General features: G+C 40.8%; 1 protein-coding gene across 2 annotated transcripts in view; it reads right to left on the minus strand.

The window, feature by feature from the left end:
• Positions 1-3,458: 3,458 nt before the first annotated feature.
• The window catches only part of LOC133950801 (EGF-like repeat and discoidin I-like domain-containing protein 3), a 108,132-nt gene continuing 89,194 nt past the window's right edge, over positions 3,459-22,396 (minus strand). For both annotated transcript variants that reach the window (XM_062384933.1, XM_062384931.1), the window contains exons 9-10: positions 17,083-17,238; positions 3,459-6,576 (exon numbers count right to left, since the gene is read on the minus strand). In XM_062384933.1, coding sequence (XP_062240917.1) covers positions 6,427-6,576; positions 17,083-17,238 — 306 coding nt within the window. In that variant the 3' untranslated portion in view covers positions 3,459-6,426. The remainder of the gene's footprint in view (positions 6,577-17,082; positions 17,239-22,396) is intronic.

Raw genomic sequence — 22,396 nt, forward strand, 5'->3', positions numbered from 1 at the left:
CACACACAGGATATATTCTAATTTAATAAAAATGTGACTAAACAGGGGACCAGCGCTCTGTAGCAGTCAGTGGATGTCTTATGAACAGGAAACTGCGTCAAAAACGCTTCCAGATCATTTGTATAATTTGTTATTTTCATTTCAGCATTGGAGGGACTGACAGAGACACAAAACACAGATGCTGAGCTCGATCACGGAAGCAACATTCAAAATGACTTCCCTTTAGAAAGAATTTTGTTTCTGCAATGCTCTAAATCGAGCCGTCTCACAGAGCTTTTATTTTGAAAAGCCATGAGCTTGGGTCTGAAGATTATAGTGATGCTTAGCAGACCTAACGGATCATTCACACGTATCTGCAAACCACACAGAATAACAGTAACAAAGCAAATTCAGTCTCATTTTATTAAAACCATTGACTTTATCAAATCTTTTGACACAAAGGTTTCTAACCATAGACTGTTTATAAAAACAAGTCTGCAGACAACATTCAACAAACAAACAATGAAAGTGATAGTATGAAGTAGAACTGTTTGAGGAGGACTCACTAATGACAAGGAATAACTCTGAACTAGCTCTGAAGCATTAACACAGGACAAGAGAAAAGCCGATTCCAATCAAGCAGCTTGAGAAATGGGCAAAAATGACTTCACATATTTCACGTCAGGCTCAAACGGTGTCACTGCGTTTTAGTTCATAAATTGAGAAAGATAAAATGAAAATAATTATTCGTGGTATTCAAAAGCAAGATATTTAATCACTACTTTGAATATTTAATGATGAAATAAATTGATTTCCCAAAAATATAGCAAAGAAAACCTCAGCCATGTATGAAATAACATTGTAGGTCAATACGGGTCATTTTTAACCCATGTTGTGCCTTAGAAGGGGTTTGCATAGATTCTGTATCAAAGGCTTACCCGGACACACACAGGATGAAATGGCTATGATCTTGAACATTCTACACATATATATGACTGCAGCATCTTACTCAAACCATTTCCTACTGATTACCCCGTGGCTTACAATTGTCAGGAGGAAAAGAGGATAGATTGCTCCTGATTCAAACTGATCACCATGGACTACATCGGAAGAATTGCTGGACAGGTCAAAGCTGATTGCCAGGCGCACTGTCGCCAAAACCGAGAGTGGAAAGGGGACGAGGCCCACAAAATGTTGGCCTAATTGCAACCCCCGGAAGAAATCTACGGCGACACATATGAAGAAATATGTCAGCATGAGGATGGGGAGGAGGAGAGTGACTGGGATGAAGACACGCAGCGGTCTGACGATTCCGAAGAGGACAGTGAAACCCTCAGCACTACAAAGATCCTCACTGAGACAGACCTCCACAGATATTGCAAGGAGGTGCAGGAGGCTTATATTATCAAGCAGCAGATGTTTGCTTCGGCGCTGCAGTTTGAGAGGAGCACAAACAAGGTTCTCCTAGATGAACTGGAGAAACTTAGAGCTTCAAACAAGGAGATCAGTCAAAGATATGAAGCAGAAAACCTCAGGGCCATGCGGCAGGCCAGCCACCTGAGGGCTGAGCTTGAGAATGCAGTCATGTCTCAGATGCGCTCTTTCCAGGCTGAGCAGAACCTCCTCCGTCTGCAGATGATGGAGAAGATGAGATGTCTCCGCAAAAGTGCTGCTGAGGAGAAAATGCTTCGGCAGAGAGAAGTGGAGGAACTGACTTCTCAACTCTCAATGAAGAAGGAGAGAGAGGATGTCAAGCATCAGAAGTGGCAGGAGGAAAGGGATGAGGAAAAGCAGGAGGACAAATGGGGGGAGCTGCAGGAGGCATATATAATCAAGCAGCAGATGATTGCTTCGGAGCTGCAGTTTGAGAGGAACACAGTCAAGGCTCTCCTAGATGAACTGGAGACACTAAGAGCTTCAAACAAGGAGACCAGTAAAAGGGCTAAAGCGGACAATCTCAGAGCAGGGCAGCAGGCCAGCCCCCAGATGGCTGAGCTTGAGAAAGTCACATCTCAGGTGCGCTCCTTCCAGGCTAAGCAGAACCTCTTCCGTCTGCAGACAATGGAGGAGATAAGATGTCTCCGCAAAAGTGCTGCTGAGAGAAAAATGCTTCTGCAGAGAGAAGTGGAGGAACGGACTTCTCAACTCTCACTGAAGAAGGAGAGAGAAGATGTCAAGCATCAGGAGTGGCAGGAGGAAAGGGATGAGGAGAAGCCGGAGGAGAAATGGGGGGAGGAGCAGAAGGAGAAAGAGGAGGATAATTGAGGGGAGGAAGCAGGAGGAGGAGAGCCTGTGGACAAACCTGCCTACCTGGAGACCCTCTCTGATGTCCTCCCTGCTTCAGAACCTGTGGAAACTGAATTGTCGGAGGAGACGCCCTAAAAGAAGAAGTCTTCAATCTGGAAAAAAATCAGACAGCATCTGGGACTGAGGAGGAGGAAGAAGCAACCTCACGACTAATTCACACCTCACACTTGTTCACCTTTGTTTCTCCTGCATGAAATCAGGTTGGAGATGAGACATTTTAAATGCTATTAAATTTATTTAAGTGATATAACATACATAATGTTAATGTATATTATATGATGTTAACAAATATTAAACATTACTATTATCTCATGCATATTGCTTCATTTCAGAATTGTTCATTCGTTTTTCAGTTTAGTTTTTAACCTAACCTTACCTTAACATAAACCCGAATCTTAATCCAACCTAACCTATAACATGCATTTAGCTAATTATAAACCTAACTACTCCTTGCTTGATGCTAACCTTTAACTTAACCTTGTATAGCCCTTAACCTGAAAGTAACGGCCAACCGTAAAACACATCTTCATATTAAAATATAATGACACATGTTATATAGGGACTTATAAGTCACACACACACACAGACACCCACATGTATATATATATATTTATATCACTTTTCTAGTCTTGATGACACTCAAAGTGCTCTACAGTACAGTTTCTTTACCATTCACCCACACACATGATACAGTGCATCAAAAGGCAGCACTTTTACAACGACACAGCACCAGGGGCAACTTGGGGTTGAGTATCTTGCCCGAGGACACTTTGACATGAGGAATGTGCAGGACTGGGATCTCTCTGATTACAGGATGACCCGCTCTACCCCCTGGGACAAAGTCGTGAAAATTCAACCTAACCTATAATTGTAGCCAGACAGTGGAAGTCAATGACACCAGCTTGATGTTTTAAAACCGTATTGTGACCCAACCAGATCTCTATCTGATTCATTAAATGTATTTTTGTCATGACCTGATGCTTCCACAAATGGAAAGTAATCAACCGCTTTAATGATATTTGTAAACCTAGTGTGTAACACGAAGTCTACAATCTGGTTATTGTTGCATACACACATTGAGTTAAGGTTCCACTGTTGGCACAGAATAAATTAAGACGCTGTACGTTTCGTAAAGACAAACACTTGAGAATAGAGAAAACAAAACAACCGAGTCTTTTTTTCACAGATTTTTTTTTATTTGTCAAACTGAAAGAGCTTTTGTTTGAAGCAACATCTTATTTGACTGTACACAGTTTCTCACTCTCCTCTGCAGGCCTACACCAGCTCTCTAACAGATTTACATGTTCTAGATAGTGATTGACACTCAGACTGAGGAGGTAAGAAAGAAGATGTGAACAGCTGACGCAGAAATACAAAGACAGGATGAGTTTTTCATTTGGTGACCCCCCCCGCCTCCCTTTTTTTTTTAACCCTTGAGATGAAGTTTTACAATGCACAAGACAATCCATGGTGAGTACAAAGTAAAGGCTTGTAGATCTTTTATGATATGCAGGGACGTAATGTGCTGGCGGACATACAGAACCGTTCAAACTCATAAATCATGCAGGACTTCCTCAGAGCTTTGTGGACGGCCTGCTCTGCGATAAGAGCTCACAGGAAGGGAACTACAAAGATCACTCAGAGCAGATGCAGGTCAAAGTACAGACATTTGGAGAGAAAGCAAAGTGGAAAATGTTCAAGACCAATTATCTGGTACCATTGATGCGTTTAGTCTTATTCTGTGTCCACGGTCCTAAGGAATGACAATCACTGATTTACACCAATAACAATTTTCACATATTGGCACGTTACAGCAAAGTCTTTCAGTGTAACATTGACATTGGCAATAACATAACAGAAGTTAACATATCCCTTAGATCTTCACACACATCAGGCCATTATAATTTGATATCATATTTTTCATTTGCCAAACCAGAATGTTATCAGCTACAGTCAGTTCCACTTATCCAGATACCACATTAGTTTAAGTTTTCAGACTTTATATGAATACTGGTCAACTACAACAACAACCGTGTTCATGGCGTGACAGCTTGAGAAGCCCCGGAACACGAAGGTGCAAAGTGAGCTCTGCAATATTTGGATTTCCCTGATGTTCTCTGGCTGCACTTTTTCATCGGTGTGCTTGTAAAAGTCGGTCTAAAAACACTTCTGATTCCATTGGACTTATTCATTAAATATAAAGTGATGAGATTAACTCTGGCACGCTTGTTTATCTAATCTAGTCTTTCAACCAGATCTGAAAAGGCTGATGCATTAAATTAGATTTTTTTTTACTTTCTCACAGAGGCTGTGCTGTGATCTCAAACCTAAAACAATCCTTTCCAACAATATGAAAAGATTGGCTGGTTAACTGACTGAAAGCTGACAAGTAAGTGAGTGAGAGAAACGTGTAGCATGGAAGTAGACACGGCTCCTTCCAGCTCTTATTGTAGCACTCCAGAGCTTTGGGGAAAGTAGTCAAGAGTGGAAACCAATAGACTAATCCAGGCCTATTTTTAACGCTGTCTAAGGAAAGGCTGTAAGGTTTGTAACCACTGCAAAAGACCTCAGGTACTTGTTTACTTCCATTTATTCAACCAGCCATTTATTCAACCAGCTGCTGCAGGATGTCTCTGGTAGCAGCCTTATTGAAGACGGTGCTAAAAGAACACACGATCGGTGGAAGTGAATCTTTATCCCTGACGCTGAAACACTTCTCAGTAGTGTATTTTTTTTTTCCCAATATGCTGATAAAGACTAAACTCCCTGAAATAAAGAAGCTGTTAAAAATTCTCTGTAATGTTACCACGGTTCATCCTAGTTATAGGTTTGATAGAATTGCACATATTTATATTTTATTATTCTTGGACATTTGCTCTGTTCTGAAAATAAAGAAATGTATTAACTTGTCATTTATCATTTCAAAAGGAGTAAAGAAATTAAAGGACTCTTATCTTATTATTTCAATTGGACATAATTTAAATAATTATTAAACACAGAAATCTTGGCCCAAAAAATAAGACAGTTGTGAGTTACTGTGAACGACATCTATCCTGAGCTTTTGAATTGTAATAAACTTATATCTCCAAGACAACGTTAAAAAATATATTAGGATGCTTCAGACAGCTGTGACCACTAAATCTAAATAAATACAAAAAGGAACGAGCACAAACAGTGATTCCAAATGTAGAAAAAAGCTTAGTGATAAAGAGATACACTTAAAAAAGAAAACAAAAGGGAACTTCTTATGAGAGCATTAAGATGTTCAACTACAGACAGTCTATAAGCCTTAGTGTCATCGCTGGAGTACCGAGGTTCACTGCAGAGCTCGTTTATTGTCTCCCATGTCAGCCATCTTCACTAACCTTTTGCAGTGTGTGTTAATGTTTCAGAACTATTTAGAAATGCAGATAAAAATAGGTCCCTAAATCAAAGCTCTCAGGGCTAGAGGTTTTAAATGATTTGTCATAGTATACATTTATAATTCACGCACCATGCAATTTCTTCTTTCTCTTTTACATATAATACAGGAGCATTAATAGTGTGTTGATTGATGTAGTAATGCCAGTGTACAATAGGGTAAAAGCATGGCTTGAGCTTGTGTAGTAATCCAAGTAAAAATATATTTGAGGGTGTGACAAGGTGTGATCTCTACGTCGTATTGTTTATGCTTAGTTATGGGAGAATGACGTCGGTTAATCGTGTCCAATGAATCACGGCAGACAGAATTCACATCTTTGTTAAAAAGTGACACTGTACAATAGCCTCCATGGCAACAAGGTAAAACCACAGTGAGGCCCCCTTCTCCTGGCTCCACCCCCGCCCGTCCCCCCAACCTGGCCGTATATATTACAGAAGTTCATTCCCAACAGGATGGTAAATCTTCAGAAAGCAAAAGACAAGGATCACGTTTAAAGTGGAGGAACAAAAAGACAAAAAGAGTGGATCAGGGGCAGGTTTGAAATCATTGTACAAAAGAACAAACAGCAACCCACCACAACCAAACACATATTCTTGAAAAATCCATTGGAAATTGATTTCTTTTTACAGGTTGCACAGTTTATTTTTAAAATACTGGGCGAGATACCCCAGTATGTGGAGGGGCAGGGAACGATGGCAAGAAGGATGGAGGACAGCACCTCACTCCTCCACTGTGCATCCGAGGACCTCGGCACGCAGAGTGATCCTGCCGTACCATGACCAGGGGAGGATCCGGATGAGCCGAGCGTAGATGGGCGGGTCGATCACGTTCTTTCTGTGCGTGTCGTTGTCAAAGTTCCCCTGGAACACCTGTAAAAACACCAGCAAGGAGAGGTTTCATTCAGTTTTATTTTTTACAAAAATACTGATGTTTTTTTTTATGTCTGGATTTGATCGACAAAAACAAACCCCAATTAGAAAATGTAATATAACACTGGGGTAAGCTTCTGGGGATTTTAAGACTCTAAAAAGGTTAACCCAATGCTTCAGGAGTCAGCAAGTTGTGAACAGATACAAAAAAAACACACCAAAAGGCAGGCGCAGAGCATTCATGAGGCTTTTATTAGCTGATTTCTCCAGACTCTTGTTACCTTGAAGGCCTCATGCCTGAGCAGGTAATGAAGTGCAGCTAATCAGAGCTTCGATTCAAACCCCGCTGTACAATCTGAAGAGCACAATCTCTGAACTCAGGCTTATTCTTCTCGCTACTGTTCATTTATACATCACACATGTGAGCACATTCCCCCCCCGCAGAAAATGTCTGCATTGTATGAGCGGCACCGCTGTGAGTTCCACCTCCACAATTAGGGACAGAAATGTAGCACTGATTTTTCTTATCTCACTGAGCGGCATTATTAACACGCACCCTAGGCGTGTAGGTCCTATTTTTGTTCACTTCCGTAGAATTTTTCACAGAGTCAATAAATGAAGGGTGTAAGCGGAGGGCAGGATTGTTGCTAGAATAAAAATGCCTGTTTCCTCCAGTTTTAGCTGCAAATTCTGATGAAATATTGTGTTACAGACAAAAAGCGTATTTATGCTTAATATTAACTATGCTGAAGAAAGTGGACGGGGCCTTCTGTCCCTACTCTGCGTTTAATTTGTCTGTATTTGTGCACATCTTTCAAAAAAACGTAAAGAAACCTACGAAATGGTGCGGTACCACCAGAAATCGAGGGGGACAGTGCAGCCAATAGTTTCAGCGAGATGACCAGAGAAGAGAACACAATTTTTTTACAATTGCTGAAATGTTTGACGAGAAACTACACAAGACAGTCAGGAACATTCTCACCTCTTCCACCGTTGTTATTTTCACAGTATTTAAAAACTCTTGACTCTAGACTGCCCTCTGGGGACACATCTCTTGCTGTACGTACAATGCTGCAGCCAACATGAGCCTCAGCCTGTGTTCTACATTGTTACCCACTGGCATCTCCTTCTATGAAAAGCACTGAGAATGTTATTACATTTATTTCATTCAGCCCATTAAAGATGTCCAGAGAGATTTCAATGTATGAACCAATTTTATATGAATCCAGTGGCCTTTAAGAGTCTTTAACTGGGCGCTGAAACACTGGTTCAAAGATTAACAGACATAATTGTTATGCTGGGACACATGCTCTGTTGTTGAATATTAGAAGCTTTGGTGTGAGCTTAATAGACAGTAGAATGAAGTATATTAGGAAGAAATGTATCTACTGGGACTGCTTCATTAAGGATATGATCATTTAATTTAAACTGACATGATTATGTCTGTGTAATTGGCATGAAATGGGATAATGGAATGTAAAATCAGCAGGCTTAATCTAAGCAGGTGCTGGAGATGGGGGGGTCGACCCCCTTTTTTTAGAGCACAGCTCTGACAATAGTTTCAATTCAAATAATCAAAAGTTTACTTTAAGATGTGTAACAACAAAAAGGATGTAAACCAAAATGACATTGAGGGTTTTTGAAGATAGACATTTTTAACTTTTTGGACATCAATTAAAGGACTTTAGAATGTACATCCTAAAACAGAAGGATGTATACATTGAAGTTTTAAGTCAAATTTTTCTCTGAGTTTGGTGATGAAAAGAAATATAAACTTATATGAGGGAGAGGGAGGAATTGATCAAACCAAATGTGTCAATGCTTCATTAGCAAATAGAGAATGGAGCTCTAGCGCTACAACAGGAATCCTTTAATTTCGTCCACGAGAGGCTGGTGCCGCTCAGCTTGACTTGTGATGATGTGCAGTGAAGTGGAAACATCAATTTGCCTTTTGTCTACTCATGAAAAAGAAGCTTAAAGTTGTTTTTTACTCTACTTTTAGATAAAATAACTTCAGACTAAATGGTTGAAAAGCTGATCGATGAATGAAACAAAAACATTTTTGATAAAATTGCCCACTCTTGTTTTTGGAGACAATCGGCTACATAAACAGGATTTTAAGCAGTAATATAGATCAGTTTGTAAAACTAATACTCATCCCGTGTTCTGCCTTTTTAAGTGACAAGCAACTGTTAATTTGAGAAAATAATTTTAATACTGTAGTTTTTCTGTGTCAAGGAAGCGTGCATTATTACATTTTAATCAAGTATAAATTTGATTGAATTAAGTACATAATGGTGAAAATAAAAAAGTTAAACAGTTAGAGGAAAACTAAGCCTTACTATTCTCCAAAAATGTTAACTTTTCAGTTAACTGAAAGAATATGAAACAATCATGCAATTATTTTCCCCTTTACCTTTTCTGTGATTGCAGCCACAGAGAATTGGAGTAATTTTCAGGCTGCTTGTAATTATTCACCTGTTCTTATAATAGCTTCTCTGGGGGATATATTAATGTTAAATTTAAATATCTGAAATGTTATAATTGCTAATTTAATTTCCTTTAGAGCCCAATGCAGCTGTCTTGATTCTATATTTTTAAATACAATTTTCCGAACTGAAACATATAAATGTATACATCTATATAAGGAGAGAGTATTGTTGAGGTTATATAAAAGCCCTAGCATGAACAAAAACAGTAAACAGTAACGATGCGGTTGTGAGACATTTTTTATGGCAGCTGGACTTATAAGATGCAATTGTCCAAGAGCAAAATGCAGTAATGTGACAAGATATGAAATCTCTGCTTCCTCTTCCCGGCACTTGTGTATGTTTTCATTAACGCAACTACTTTCATGTGATTTTTCTTCCTTCAGCACCTGATTTTAATCCTTTTGTGAGCTACTTCCTGAAGACTAACATTGAAATCATGTGACAGCTGACCACTTTCATTACTTCTGATGTCTACCACAGACTAAAGCAGCTTTACATCCTATATTCTGTTTCATCACTTTCTTCCTGCAACCTCTTCTGTCCTGTTTCTCCTCTTTCTCTCATTCTAAATTGCATAATTGAGGTTAGACTGTAGTCAAACAAGGATTACACTGGCAGGTCATCTCTCTTTCTACATGTCCTCGCAAGTTGCCCCATAAAAGTACTTAGTGGTCGTAAAATATCTATCCATCCATTCATTTTCTACCACTAATGCAGGTATGAATCAAAGTGGCAGCAGGTCAATCAAAGTAATACAGATGTCCCTCTAACCAGCCAGGTTTCCTTTGGGCAGAAGGGGAGAATCCACAGTTTTAAGGCAGAGAATCATGGCATCACACTCTGAAAGGTTAACCCTTATCACCGCTGCAAACATCCCCACCGCATACAAAAGGTCACGGTCTGATAAAGCCATCAGAGTCATCATCTGCAAAGAGCAGAGATAGTTTGACCAACATTTGGTGACAATGATTGACCTTGGCGAGGCCAGTACCCACCTGGGATGTCTTTGATTATTTTCCGTGAATACAACAAAATGACACTAACCCCTCAAGTAACCTAACAACAGTACCAATGCTACTTACGATTTTCGGTATATTGGCAACTTTTTTAACCTCAATGTTTGTCTGCTAGTCCACAGGCACTGTCCCTAACTTCCATGTGACTTTGAAGAAGTGTTAACCAAGACAGCCCAGATATTTCTAGAGCTTCTCCGGGTGGATCTCATCCACTCCTGGTGCCTTGCCACTGAAAAGCTTTGCCACACTCTCCGACGACCTAAAACGCTCCATAAAACGTTAGTTCCACTGAATGATGATATCCCTTATCTGAGTTAGCTGTTCTCCTGCCCAGCTGAAAACTTCCCAGTCTCAGCCTTGCTTCCTCTTCCTATGCCAGAACTTTGGGCTGGACCAACATGCCCTCTCATTTCCTCTCCATTCCATGTTCCAGGTTTTGAAACCCAGCACAAAGCATACAATTCTAAAACGTACTAAACAATTTTGTGTTGACCTCATTTGTCCTTCTACCATATGCTAGACTAGGACAATAAACATTTGACATGGAAATAGAGATATGTGCGACAACCCGGTGTCTAACGTGACAACCAGGGTGCATGGCAGCCAAATGTAAAGGGCTGGACAGGAAGGCCATGAAAAACAGTGGCTGATATATGACAAGAAACTCTCCTTGACTGTCTGAGGATGTGCACAGTCTCAGAGGCAATGTCTCCAAAACAAACTGTCTGGAACAGAATACGTGAAGTTTCTCCATAAAAAGGACAAATGTTGTGAAAAAGTGAAAAAGAAAAAAGGATTTGCAACATGATGAGATTATCCACAACTACAAATCATCTGCAAATGATGTTCAGGGAATTAACATCATTTAATAATATAATGGATGCCAACAGCTGCCTCGCACTCAGCAGTTAACGTTGAAAGCATTTAAAGTAAAATTGAGTAAAATAAAAGATAAACACACATACTTGTATTTCCAAGGTGTCAGGATGATTGCCTTACTGAATCGTGTTTGCAAATTTCCAAAAATCCATTTGATTAAATATTTTGCAGGAATTTTTCTTATACTTGTTTTGAGGCTCTCCCTTTTGTCATTGCCTGCAAATCCTCTTGGTGTATTTTGGCTTTATTTCTACACCATACAACACCTCTCACCACATGGTTCACCCACATCCACATTTACACCCCTGATGGTACTGACTCAAACACCTCACAGTCCAAATATAAATTCTTTGCTGGCATTGATGGCATGTGTGTTACATCTTTGTCATGGCCCACAGGCTGGGTTATGACACCTTCCAGTCACCTCATTAAAAATTCCCAGTCAAAGTTAACAACATCTACCGAAACAGCTTCTGAGCTGAACTCTAGTTTATTTTTGGCGTTGTTACAAAAAATGTGGTAAACCTGGCCTTTTCCAAAAATGTTTTTGCTGTTGCTTTAGTCGACTAATCCATGACAGAGCCTGCCGTCCTCTGTAAATAGTGGGTTGATTGCAAAACAATCAAACAACTTTCTCCACACTTATTGGTTTAATTAAACAGATGAAGTACTTGATATTATTTGTCCCAATTCAGTAATGAGATAACAAAACATGAAACACATTATAAATACAGCAGCTACTGCACCTGAAGCCCAACCTGCTGTGTCTGACCAGTCACCGGCCGCTGACATTTGGAGTTGACTGGTAGTATTTGTGCTAGTTACAACTGAAATACTTCACCAGTGTGGCAGTTTTTCATGTCAGATTAAGTTGAGTATTTTTGCAAAAGTCAAACAGCACAAGTCCAACAGCAGCATGGACACAGTAGACCCTTTGGCTCTTTATAAACACACTCATCCAAGGTCTCTTTACTTCTTATAGATTCATCTTTTTGTCCCATATGTGATAACTACTTGAGGGTAGGTCTTGCTCCATCGCCTACAAGCATAGTCATATTATCCAATAGTTAAGATAAAAGCATCCAGGGCATTTCTCAGTTTGACTTCCCTCTGAACCACGAGCCGCAACTCTGCTCCCACCAATTGATTTTCCAGGCTGGTGGAGCCACGGGTGTGCTGTACCATGGCAGGGCGCCTCTGGAGATACAACACTCTATACTAGCCTAGGCTCCATTATTTAAAACCAGGTGTACGGGTCGGGGGAGCAGGTCGCTAAGATCTTTTTGCCCTCTGCCCTGTTGTCGCCTGAGTCATGTGCGGTTATGTGACTACAACTCAACCACGTCTAGATTGAAAGGTCAAGAGAAGCGCGAGAGCTTAGAAGAGGCTCAATCAAGCTCAAATGCACAGATGATCACCTTTACGATAATAATTTATATAGTTTTTCAAACCCTCAGGAACATTTAATGTCCCGGACAATATTTTACAAGACTGCAGAAAGAGAAGATTTTACATAAAAGTGGTTCATCTTAAGATGGCTGTCATCTAACAGTCAGTTAACCTCTGACCCTGAGGGAATTGAAGGCTCTAATGGCTAATTAACCCTGTGTCACCCGTATGCAACACTATTAAACATAAATCAATTACCTATGAAGTGTGTAAATATTGATACCCGGGAAGGGCCAGAGGTGCAGGAGCAGTCAACGTGGCGACCCCAGGTGAAGCAAGAGTGTGCACGTGGGAAAGCAGCCAAGCCGATATAATTATGGAATGAATCTGAGTTTAATTATGATCAAACAATGGGCTGTGTTGTTACTTGTCAGTTGTAAGTGCGGAGCAGAGGTATTCGGTATTCGATTTCTGTGTAAAAAAGGAAAAAAGCCAAACAAGGTGGTGGGTGTAGAGGGATCCTGTGGTGTGTGTGTGTGTGTGTGTGTGTGTGTGTGTGTGTGTGTGTGTGTCACTGTGCCCCGCTTTTACAACATCTGTATTCTGACAGAGCCTCTTCTCTCAATCTAGATGTAACCGCTTGCAGCCTCTGCCACACAGGAGCTGGAGGGGAAGCTGAGGAGAATACTTACAAGCCTGTACCACTGTGCCCGAACCAGACACCCAGACACCCAGACACACACACACACACACACACACACACACGCACACACACACACACACACACACACACAAATACACAGTATACCTCTGCCAAGTCAAGTATTGTGGTATGTCAGGAGGACCCTCGGGAATCAAACAGCCAAATGTGTCCTCTGACATTAATGGCGGCCTCAGCTGACTGAAGGGGGAAAACACCTTGAAGAATCCTACATCTGAACAGCCCCTTGGCTCCCCTAGGGACAAACTGATTGACATTTCAGACGCTTTGCTAAACATACCTGCCTTCTAATATAAAGCACACACACAGATTGACTGGCCATCCTGCCTGTCTTCCTCTGAATTATACCCAGGCAAAGATAAAAACGATAACAGTGATGGCTTATGTCTGGTATAATTTTCAACTTATGTGTAGCTGGTTAAAGTGCTGTGATCCACAGATTTTTTTTTTCTTCAAATTGGATTTAAATATAAAACCTGAGGGATATCAGGTTCCTGAGGTGTCAGAGGCATCTCTCTCTCGTTCTGCCTCAGATGACGCTTGCCAGGCCCTTGGAAGGAAATCAGTGAGGTTGCCTGAGTGAAAATCATGCTGAGCCTGCGATGGCCCATATCCAAAGATAATCATGGGTGTTGAAATTATAAGCTCCTCAAGCAAGGAATTTGACTGCACAAATGGAAAAAACATTTCCCGACCTTCGGCTGCTGCACAGGCTCTGCCACAAGGATAAGGGCATAAATTGATACCAGAGTATTATTTGGTTTAACAAGATTCTGTCATATTTCAGTGTTTAGATTTATTGCACTGAGCCAAGCTAAAATAAAACTCATACTTTAAAATGGCAGTTGAAGATGCCACATAACTTCAACAAACGGCTCAGAATCAGTTTTTATGAGAGAGGCAAACATCATAGCTTTTATGTGCACGGACTGCAGAGCATGGAATGCACCACCATTTTGAAACCAACTATGACGGAAAATTTGCAACTTCAGGATACAATACGTTAGGGACTTATTAAAAATGATTCTAGTACAAATATTTGGAAGAAAAATGCATAAATAAATAAATATGTGGCTATATTCATTAAAGATGAAATCTGGAAAAAAATGTCTTCATACAAGAAATAAAATACTAAATGAAGGTTGGTACTTGCACTCTGAGTCTCTTCTGTGGTTGTTTAACTTGAGATGTTACTGTGACACCAAAGAAAACTGCAAGTTCTCCGATTAAATTATCTGTGCAAACCATTAGACTTGCTTACAAAATATTATGCTTTAAGATATTCAAGCAGTTGATTTTGGTTTAGAAAGCGAGACGGAAGCGCTGCATGGCTCCCACCGGTCTGACAGGTGCTTTTAGTGAGGCAGGTGAGAGAAGCAAACAAATGAGATGCAGGGACCTCAAGTGTTGAATAATGCAAACAGCTGTGGGGAAGCAACCCACTTAATTTTTATAAAGCTTTCAAACAAATTCACTGTTATTTATTCATGAAAAATGATTTCACAAAGTTTCTACACGATAATTGTTTTGTGAAGGATTTGTCATCATGAACACTTCAAATAAGTATATTTAGTTTAATGGTGCTATTACTTATTCAATTCTAATTGGTAAAGTCACATTTGTGGCATGGGAATACATACATGATAATGTGCTGGGGTGAATACACCCTATATTTTAATTGCACCTAATTTTAGAACACTGTTGCTAAACAACAAAGAAAATATCAACACCAAAAGGTTCTTATCTGATAAGTTACATACATTTCTTTGTTTATGACAAGAAAAGTAACTAGCAAACTCATAAGTACATTAGGATATTAAAGTAATTTCTATGAGGTACAATGGTTTTGACTGATGAAGCTAAAATCTTTATCTATGTCAATTTATTCCAATCTCAAATTTGTAAATAATACAGTCTGATCATAAGAGATTTAAAGCAGATCTCTATATTGTCTTTTTTCTTCAGTGCCAGTTTCTCTGTTAAATTGTTCCCAGTTAAGAGAGAGCGTATCCTGCTCCATGGGGCCGCCAAACGAAAAGCGCCCAGCGTCTTGTTTCTGAGCTCTACACCTCTTTGTACCAATCTGTCTGAAAACCTCTGAACTTTTCATAAAGTGTCGTTGCCTTTGCTGTTTTTCAGGCAACCAATCGGAAGAGATCGTCACCCTGGTAACAAAGTAGACGGGGAGGCGTCTCCTGGCAGTGTATTTCTGTCCTGTGCGGTGTGATATGTCAGACAGAAGCTGCAAAAGACTATTCGTGGCAGCAGATCAGCTGGACACTGAGTGCTGATGGTGAGTAGTTTTGCTTTTGTTTTGTTGTCATAGAAACGAAACCCATGAGGAAGGCCTTTTTGATGAAGCGTAGGGGTGAAGCCCCCCCCCCCCCCCCCCCCCAGCGCCCTGCCTCTGCCGCTCTGCCAAAGTCAAACTATACACGAACACACGGCATAAGATAAGACTTCAGTTCCTTGTAATTTCTCTGGGTTTGTCAAGAAAATAAGATGCATGCAATTTATGAGTGAGCATTTGTCAACTACACTACATCTGTTTAAAAAAAAGTGCAATGTCTTTATGCAGAATCTACTGAAATGTTACAATCTGAGAGAGTGCTCATGAGACACATTTTGAGGTCAACCATTCCAACTCAGACAGAGAATTACTTTACTTGAATTAATACTGGCAGAGATGACAGCCCTATAAAAATCTAAATATACTGTTAGGTCCTGTATGTGCCTTCTTGAGCAGCCACTGTAAGAAGTAAATCCTGCCACGAGGCAGCGATTCAATTGGTCAAAGTCATGTCTGGCATTCTGTTGGTTAGCGAATTCTGACGGGATATTTACACACACAGAACGGGACTGATCAAAAGGAGAGGGTCTCTGAATAGGACTACACACAACAGGGAATCTGACTGAAGACAAACAGTTTGGAGCAGATGCAAAAGAATATCTGCATGTGTGTGTGTGTGTGTGTGTGGGGGGGAAAGACAGATTTCTGAGGGAAAGCGTTGTAATCTGAACATTAAGAAAATAAATGACGCTCTCAATAGTGAAATATTACTGCTTTGATTAAAAATAGGAAAGAAATTCCATAGATGAAAACCTAATCAACACTACAGACAAAAATAGAAACGTGTTATATGGACCGTATTCCACGATCTCAGTGTATATCTCATAATAACTTCAAACACTTCCATTGTTTTTTTTTCGGTGCTATATAGAGTACATATGTAGATCTCAGGTACTCGATTGAGTGAACACATCCTGAATCAGTGAAAGAGCAGAGGTTGGGCTTTATCTTCCAATACTGCAGCAACAAAGAAAAGTTAACACCCCCTCTCTTGCCTGCAGAATCTGAAAGACAAGCTATAACCTGGTGCCTGCAGCTCTCCCTGATATCAGCAGAGAGGCTGCTGCAGCCTCGCACTGTTGCTGATGTCGTGGGTGATTGGAACGGACATGTGTACTTTGTTGAGGGGCCGTAAAACAAGATTTACGGCACAGAACTGGCCAAGTCAGGTTGACGGCACAGTCTTATCTGATCCCAGACCAGAGAGAGGCAACAGGACAGACCAGGCAACCTCAGTTTGAGCCACAGATAAGGAGATGCTGAGGGGAAGAGGGGAAGAGGAGAAGAGAAACAGACAGGTCCCAAAATGGACAATTTCAAATGAAAAACATGTTTATTTTCTTCTCTACATTTACTGCTCGGTGCTTTTGTCCGCGTCAGGTTTCTGTCCCTCCTATGCATTGGTCTGTTGATGCTGTTCCTCTCCACTCACACTGGCTCTTACCTTCTTGTGCGATATATAATTCACAACCTCAGTACTCACCGCACCCAAAGGCATTAATTTATAATTCCACAGTATTTTTTCAATTTATGTGCTTTGTGTACATGCCAATATATGTTTTTATACACAGTCTCGTCACTAAATATGTTGATGCATCTGTTTAAACCTCTTTGTCTTTGTGTGTGTCATCATGGTCTCGTGGTGTGAAGGCCACTTACCTTGTCCTTCCCTTGTTTCTCGTCTTGGTAGATACTCCACCGCTCTCCGTCGTTACTGTACGCAACTTTGTACGAGCCAACAAACTGCACGTGGCCAAAGTCTTTAGCTCCCTGGGTGATGACTCCTGTGACCTTGGTCGGCACGAGCAAGTCCAACTGTGAGAGGCAGAGAGAAAAAGCGGGATGAGACATTTCATTGGACGAGATACTGAACGAGTGAAAAGGTTTTCGGAAAAAGGCTATTCTTTCTCCATTCTCGTCCGCTTCCCACTTTTTTTTGTCCTTTGGAGGTTATTAGAGGATTTACTGTGAAAAAAACACCAGGCGCAAGAAGTCAGCTTCAATTATTCGCAGAATATTGAACAACAAGGCTATAAGTCCACAACCTTGCCTCAGCACAAGTGAAAGCACACACTGCAGCAGCTTCGGAGCCTCACATTGCACCACTAGGGTTCATTTTTAATATGCTCTCATTTGTTGCAGCAGGAAGGAGGCAACTCACAACACATATTGACATTTTAAGGTTTAACTAGGCTTCACTATATTGAAAAGTGAGATTAAGCTGAACCCCAAAATGCACCAAGGCGATAATAATTATAGCACTGCCATATTTACCTATTTATATTTATTTATCTTTGTACATTTCTAACCCCTCGGCGCTTACGAGTTAATATAAGAGCCATGTGAAGAAACAACAACATCCCATGGAAATTGTTGGCTTTTCATCATTTTTGTACAAAGAGCTTTACTATTGCAAGTGTCCACAGATAAAGGTCAAGTACTTGAACAAAGCCACAGGGAAACCAAGAGTTTTCAATCATTTATTAAACAATAGTGTTAACAGTTAAGAGAAAATCTCTCTGTGGAGAAGTCAGTACAGCCTTGGCTCAGTGGCTGTTATTTTCTCCCTTCAGCAGTGACAACTTCTTGGAGGCGTTTTGCATAAATGCCCACCAGTCTCTGACATTGGCTCTGAAACTTTTTTTGACTCCTCTTCCGTACAAAATCCATTCAGCTACAAGATGTTCGAGGCTGTTCCGGTGTTTACGGCCCCTTTCGAATAGCTCCACCACATTTTAATGGGATTCAAATCTGGGCTGCTCCTTAAAGTTCCATTCCCTCTTTTTGAGCCAATCCTTGTGGATTTGCTACAGCGCTTGCAATCAATACACAGCTGAAAGTCCCAGTTCAGGTTCAAATTCGGCTTTTCGGACAGATGGCTTTGCAGTATCTTGAATCTATAGCTGAATCGGTGGCTGCAAGCTGCTCTCTCCCTGAGGCAGTGAAGTATCCCCCAACCGTAACTGTTGCTGCGGCCAAACTATTTTCATTTGTCCGTCCAGAACACAGTATTCCAGAAGGCCTGGCCGTTGTATATATATTCATTGGCAAAGTGTAGGGATTTTCCTCGGAGGCAAGTTTCTACACCTCCTTTCTAAAAGAGGTTAAATGCACTTTTACACCAACAAGAATTACCTGCAGATCCATGATGAAATTTTGGTTTGGTTCTTAGGTTACTTAAGTTTTGCATCAGATGGTTTATACACTTATACATGTTTTTTAATTCCCCAACCTTTTTCTCTGTTGGCCTTAGAGGGCTCTTTAGATCTCTACATGATGATATTACACACTTCAATATCAAAGATAATCCCGGACCCTGGATGTCTGAGGTTCAAATGAGACAGCTGTACTCATAGATAGCTGAAGGTGAGATAAATGTAAGAGTGAACTTTTTGCTTTTTAAATCTGACTTGGTCTTTCTTGTTTTATTTAAAGACAAGTATAAAGTATAAAATATTTATTTTACATGTCGATGTTTACTGTTTTTGAATATGTCTTGTTGACCAATGAGCAGTGTTTCATAGAGGCTGCGTTAAAATAACATTTCCATGAGCCTCGGTTGTGTCAACAATGTTAAGTAGATATTAATAAAGGAGGCCCTGCTGACTGAAATAGGTAATTTTGTACAACAGTATATCTCATACTGTGATGGAAGATTAGAGGTAGTAATATAAAAGAAGTCTCCCACAGTACATTTCAATAAGATTAAATCAGTGGGTGTTGTTTGTAATTTTAAGGTAATTGTACAAACTGTGCAGAAATACCTCTAATCTCAACAATATATTAAACAAAGAGGTTTGTTATCGTCTTGTATAGAACAATAGGTCCTAGAAGACAAAAATTAAGGGTTTGAAATGTTCATAACTCAAGATTTCACTTTCTTTCAAAGCTATTCTTATTCATTGAAAAATGTAAATGGTCCTAGAAAGAATTGCCTGATGTATTCCCAATTTCCAAACAAAACTGTCTCACACACACACACACACACACACTAACACACACTAACACACACACACACACAGTCAATGCAGGATGGAAAAAAGGCTCCACTTTGCATTTCGCTGTCACATGAAAAGATAGCGGCGACATTTGGAAGCACGGAGAGAGCAACAGAGAGAGAAACATACGCATGCAGATTTATTTCCTCTGCTGAATATACACAGCATCCAGACAGCAATACATCAAACTAATTGGCCTGGTCAGAGGCCAACATATACAATGTCTAGTGCTCTGACAGAAGCAAATACAGCCCTGAGTAGATTAAACAAATAAGCAACCAAACTGAAGTAATGCATGATATATGGCTCGGTTTCATCACACGCCTTAGACACACTGCGGAACAGCACAGTGCATCTCAGCACAGTGCACCACACTTTTATTCTGTTTTCTTTGTTTCTCGTGAGGTTTCAAAACTTATCAGGAGCTTCTCTTTCCCCTCGTACACTTTAAGATTGGTCCCTGGGTATTACAGAGACCCTCTTAAAGGCAGAGCCCCCTGCTGTGTGCACTGGCAAACATAGACCCTTGCTCCTGACTCACACGTTGACAAGTGACAACAAAGCAAGTTTGTGACTCTCCACAAGACGTCCAAGCGGATAAACTCCCAGTGCTCAAATTGTGAGATGTCGGGCCAATGGAAATAGGACGAAAGGCCTTGAAGTTAGCGTGCAGACATAAATTAAGTCGTAACAATGCTGCGGTTACAGGTATGCAATTATGCAGATGCGACGCACAACACATGCTCCATTTGGTGTCAATGCACTATTCATGAAGTTTCTCCTTCAAATGGAAGCTTCCACTTCCTCCCTTTCTGTGTAGTGCTCATTTCTGTTTCTGAATGCAGTCGGGGCTGTAATGTATATGAATAACTATAAACAACCGCTGCGATATAATGACGATAACTGCCACGACGAACCCCCAGTTAAAGAGGCCAGATGGAAACAAAGACACTGGCTGCTCGGTTCATTTAGAGGGGAATGATACCTCTCCATTGCGAGGCTTTGATTGCGCTCCAGTCGTCGAACGTTGAGGTAATCACATTCCAGCCCAGCAGTCAAGACTGCCACCAAAACAAAGCAGAGTTGAAGGGGGAACCTGTAATTCCTGTCACAGGTTTAAGTCACAAAATACAACCGCCCCTAGCGACGTCGAGCTCTCAACACTTTGATGGCTCAAACTGAATTAGGGAGCGAGACAAGCTTGTTAAAGCAAGGCCTCTCCTCCGGTCCTCCGCCGTCTGCTCTTCCTCCATCACACTCTCAGCCCCATTCTCTCCTCCATGAGCTGTTAACCCAGACAAACAAGGAGTGTGTGAAAGCTTTGTGACAATCTTTGGATGCTTGTGGCGCTCGCAGTTGTTGCGGGGAGAAAAAAACAACATTAAAATCAATTTTAGAATTCAGCCAGCTGTGTCTAATCTTATCTAATATGATCTCTCAGTTTACCCAACAATGCAGCTGAACATTGAAACGTAGACAGGGTCAAATCCTCATTTGTATGCCTCTTTGTGCAAATGTGCCCCTGTTCCAGACACACATTCCTCCGAAACTTGTTAATACAAAGGTTTGTGTGTAAATCCCACGACCACATTTAAAGTGGCTTTGCCATCTTAGGATGAAATGATTAATACAGTGAGAGGCAGCTTCATAAGGAGACAAATGAGGCCCAGTTTCGCATTTGCTCGCTTTACATATCATCCTGGTGATACAACTGTATCACTGAGACTCATTTCATCTTCACAGTCTGTGTATTAGTTTGTGCGTTACATATATTCTCCTCTGACGTAACCGTGCAGGATTCAGGATTGCGTGCACACAACTCACAAAGCCGTGAGGACAGTACCATGGCCCATCAACGCCACAGCAGGGTGGCTATCATTAAAAGTTAAAGCTGGTGCAACAGCGAGAAGAAAACACTCTCTTCCACGGCTCATGTCACCTACAGTGAGTCGTGTTCTTTAAACGTGACAGTATGCTTAAATTCTTACATAACTTCATATCTTCGTTTCATGCTAAATGTAAGAACACGTGGTCTGGTTCATGCTCCCGAAGAGAAGAGACCATATCGACACCTAAAGTCAGCATTAAAAACATGAGGTGTGAGTTTATGACAGGTATAAGCAGGGACTTATGAAAGATGATATTGCATTGCATTATGGGGCTTTGGAGCTTTACCCATAGTAGAGACTGAAAGTCAAGATATATCTACCTCTTCACACTATCTCTATGGAAGTGAAATGCCAGAGCACTGTAGAACTCTCTGTGAGATTCTTTCGTAGCCTGCAAAATAAAGTAACCAGCCTGGAAAACTTTTGTGAATGTTCACACACCAGCACTGTTTTGGGACTTTAGTGAAGTGACCCGACTCTTATTGCGTGTCCCTGTTATGTGGACTTTTACATGCATTGTCAGATCTGTCTGCCGTCTGAACGGGGTATTACTTTTGTCCCGTGATGACACTCTAATCTGCTGCGACCCTACCATCTTCAGAAAAGCTCCTTAGCCCAACAAGCACCCCCCCCCTCCTCCCAAAAAAGAACGAGAGACAGGGCTGAAGGCATGAAGGCGGACAATTTCCAGACAAATGGTTGACTGAGGGTAGCACTTCTCCTCTGAGTGCGAAGAAAAGCCTGTGTGTCATGACACCCCTGAGTATAAAAATGTGCCATTCCCCACACGGGCACGCCAGCTAAGCCAATTCTCTATGATGAGGCAGGGGTCTGAGTCTCACTGAGCCTGAGAGGTTGTTGAGTGACATTCTGCTTTTTCTGCATGAGAACACAAAGTCTCAGCAACATGAAAGTAAAAAAAAATAAAGGTTGGCAGCAACTTGCCACTACACTCACTACAGCTCAGATAAACTAGACTTAAAGTCAGTCTGTTGGACAAAGAACGTTAATTAAAATGGAAAATATAGGGTCTGATTATAAATAGCTGCATGTCAAATGAAAAATAAGAGTTTGCCTTTTCTTGGC

Source organism: Platichthys flesus, chromosome 3 (assembly GCF_949316205.1).
Source record: "Platichthys flesus chromosome 3, fPlaFle2.1, whole genome shotgun sequence".
NCBI classification, from domain to species: Eukaryota; Metazoa; Chordata; class Actinopteri; order Pleuronectiformes; family Pleuronectidae; genus Platichthys; species Platichthys flesus.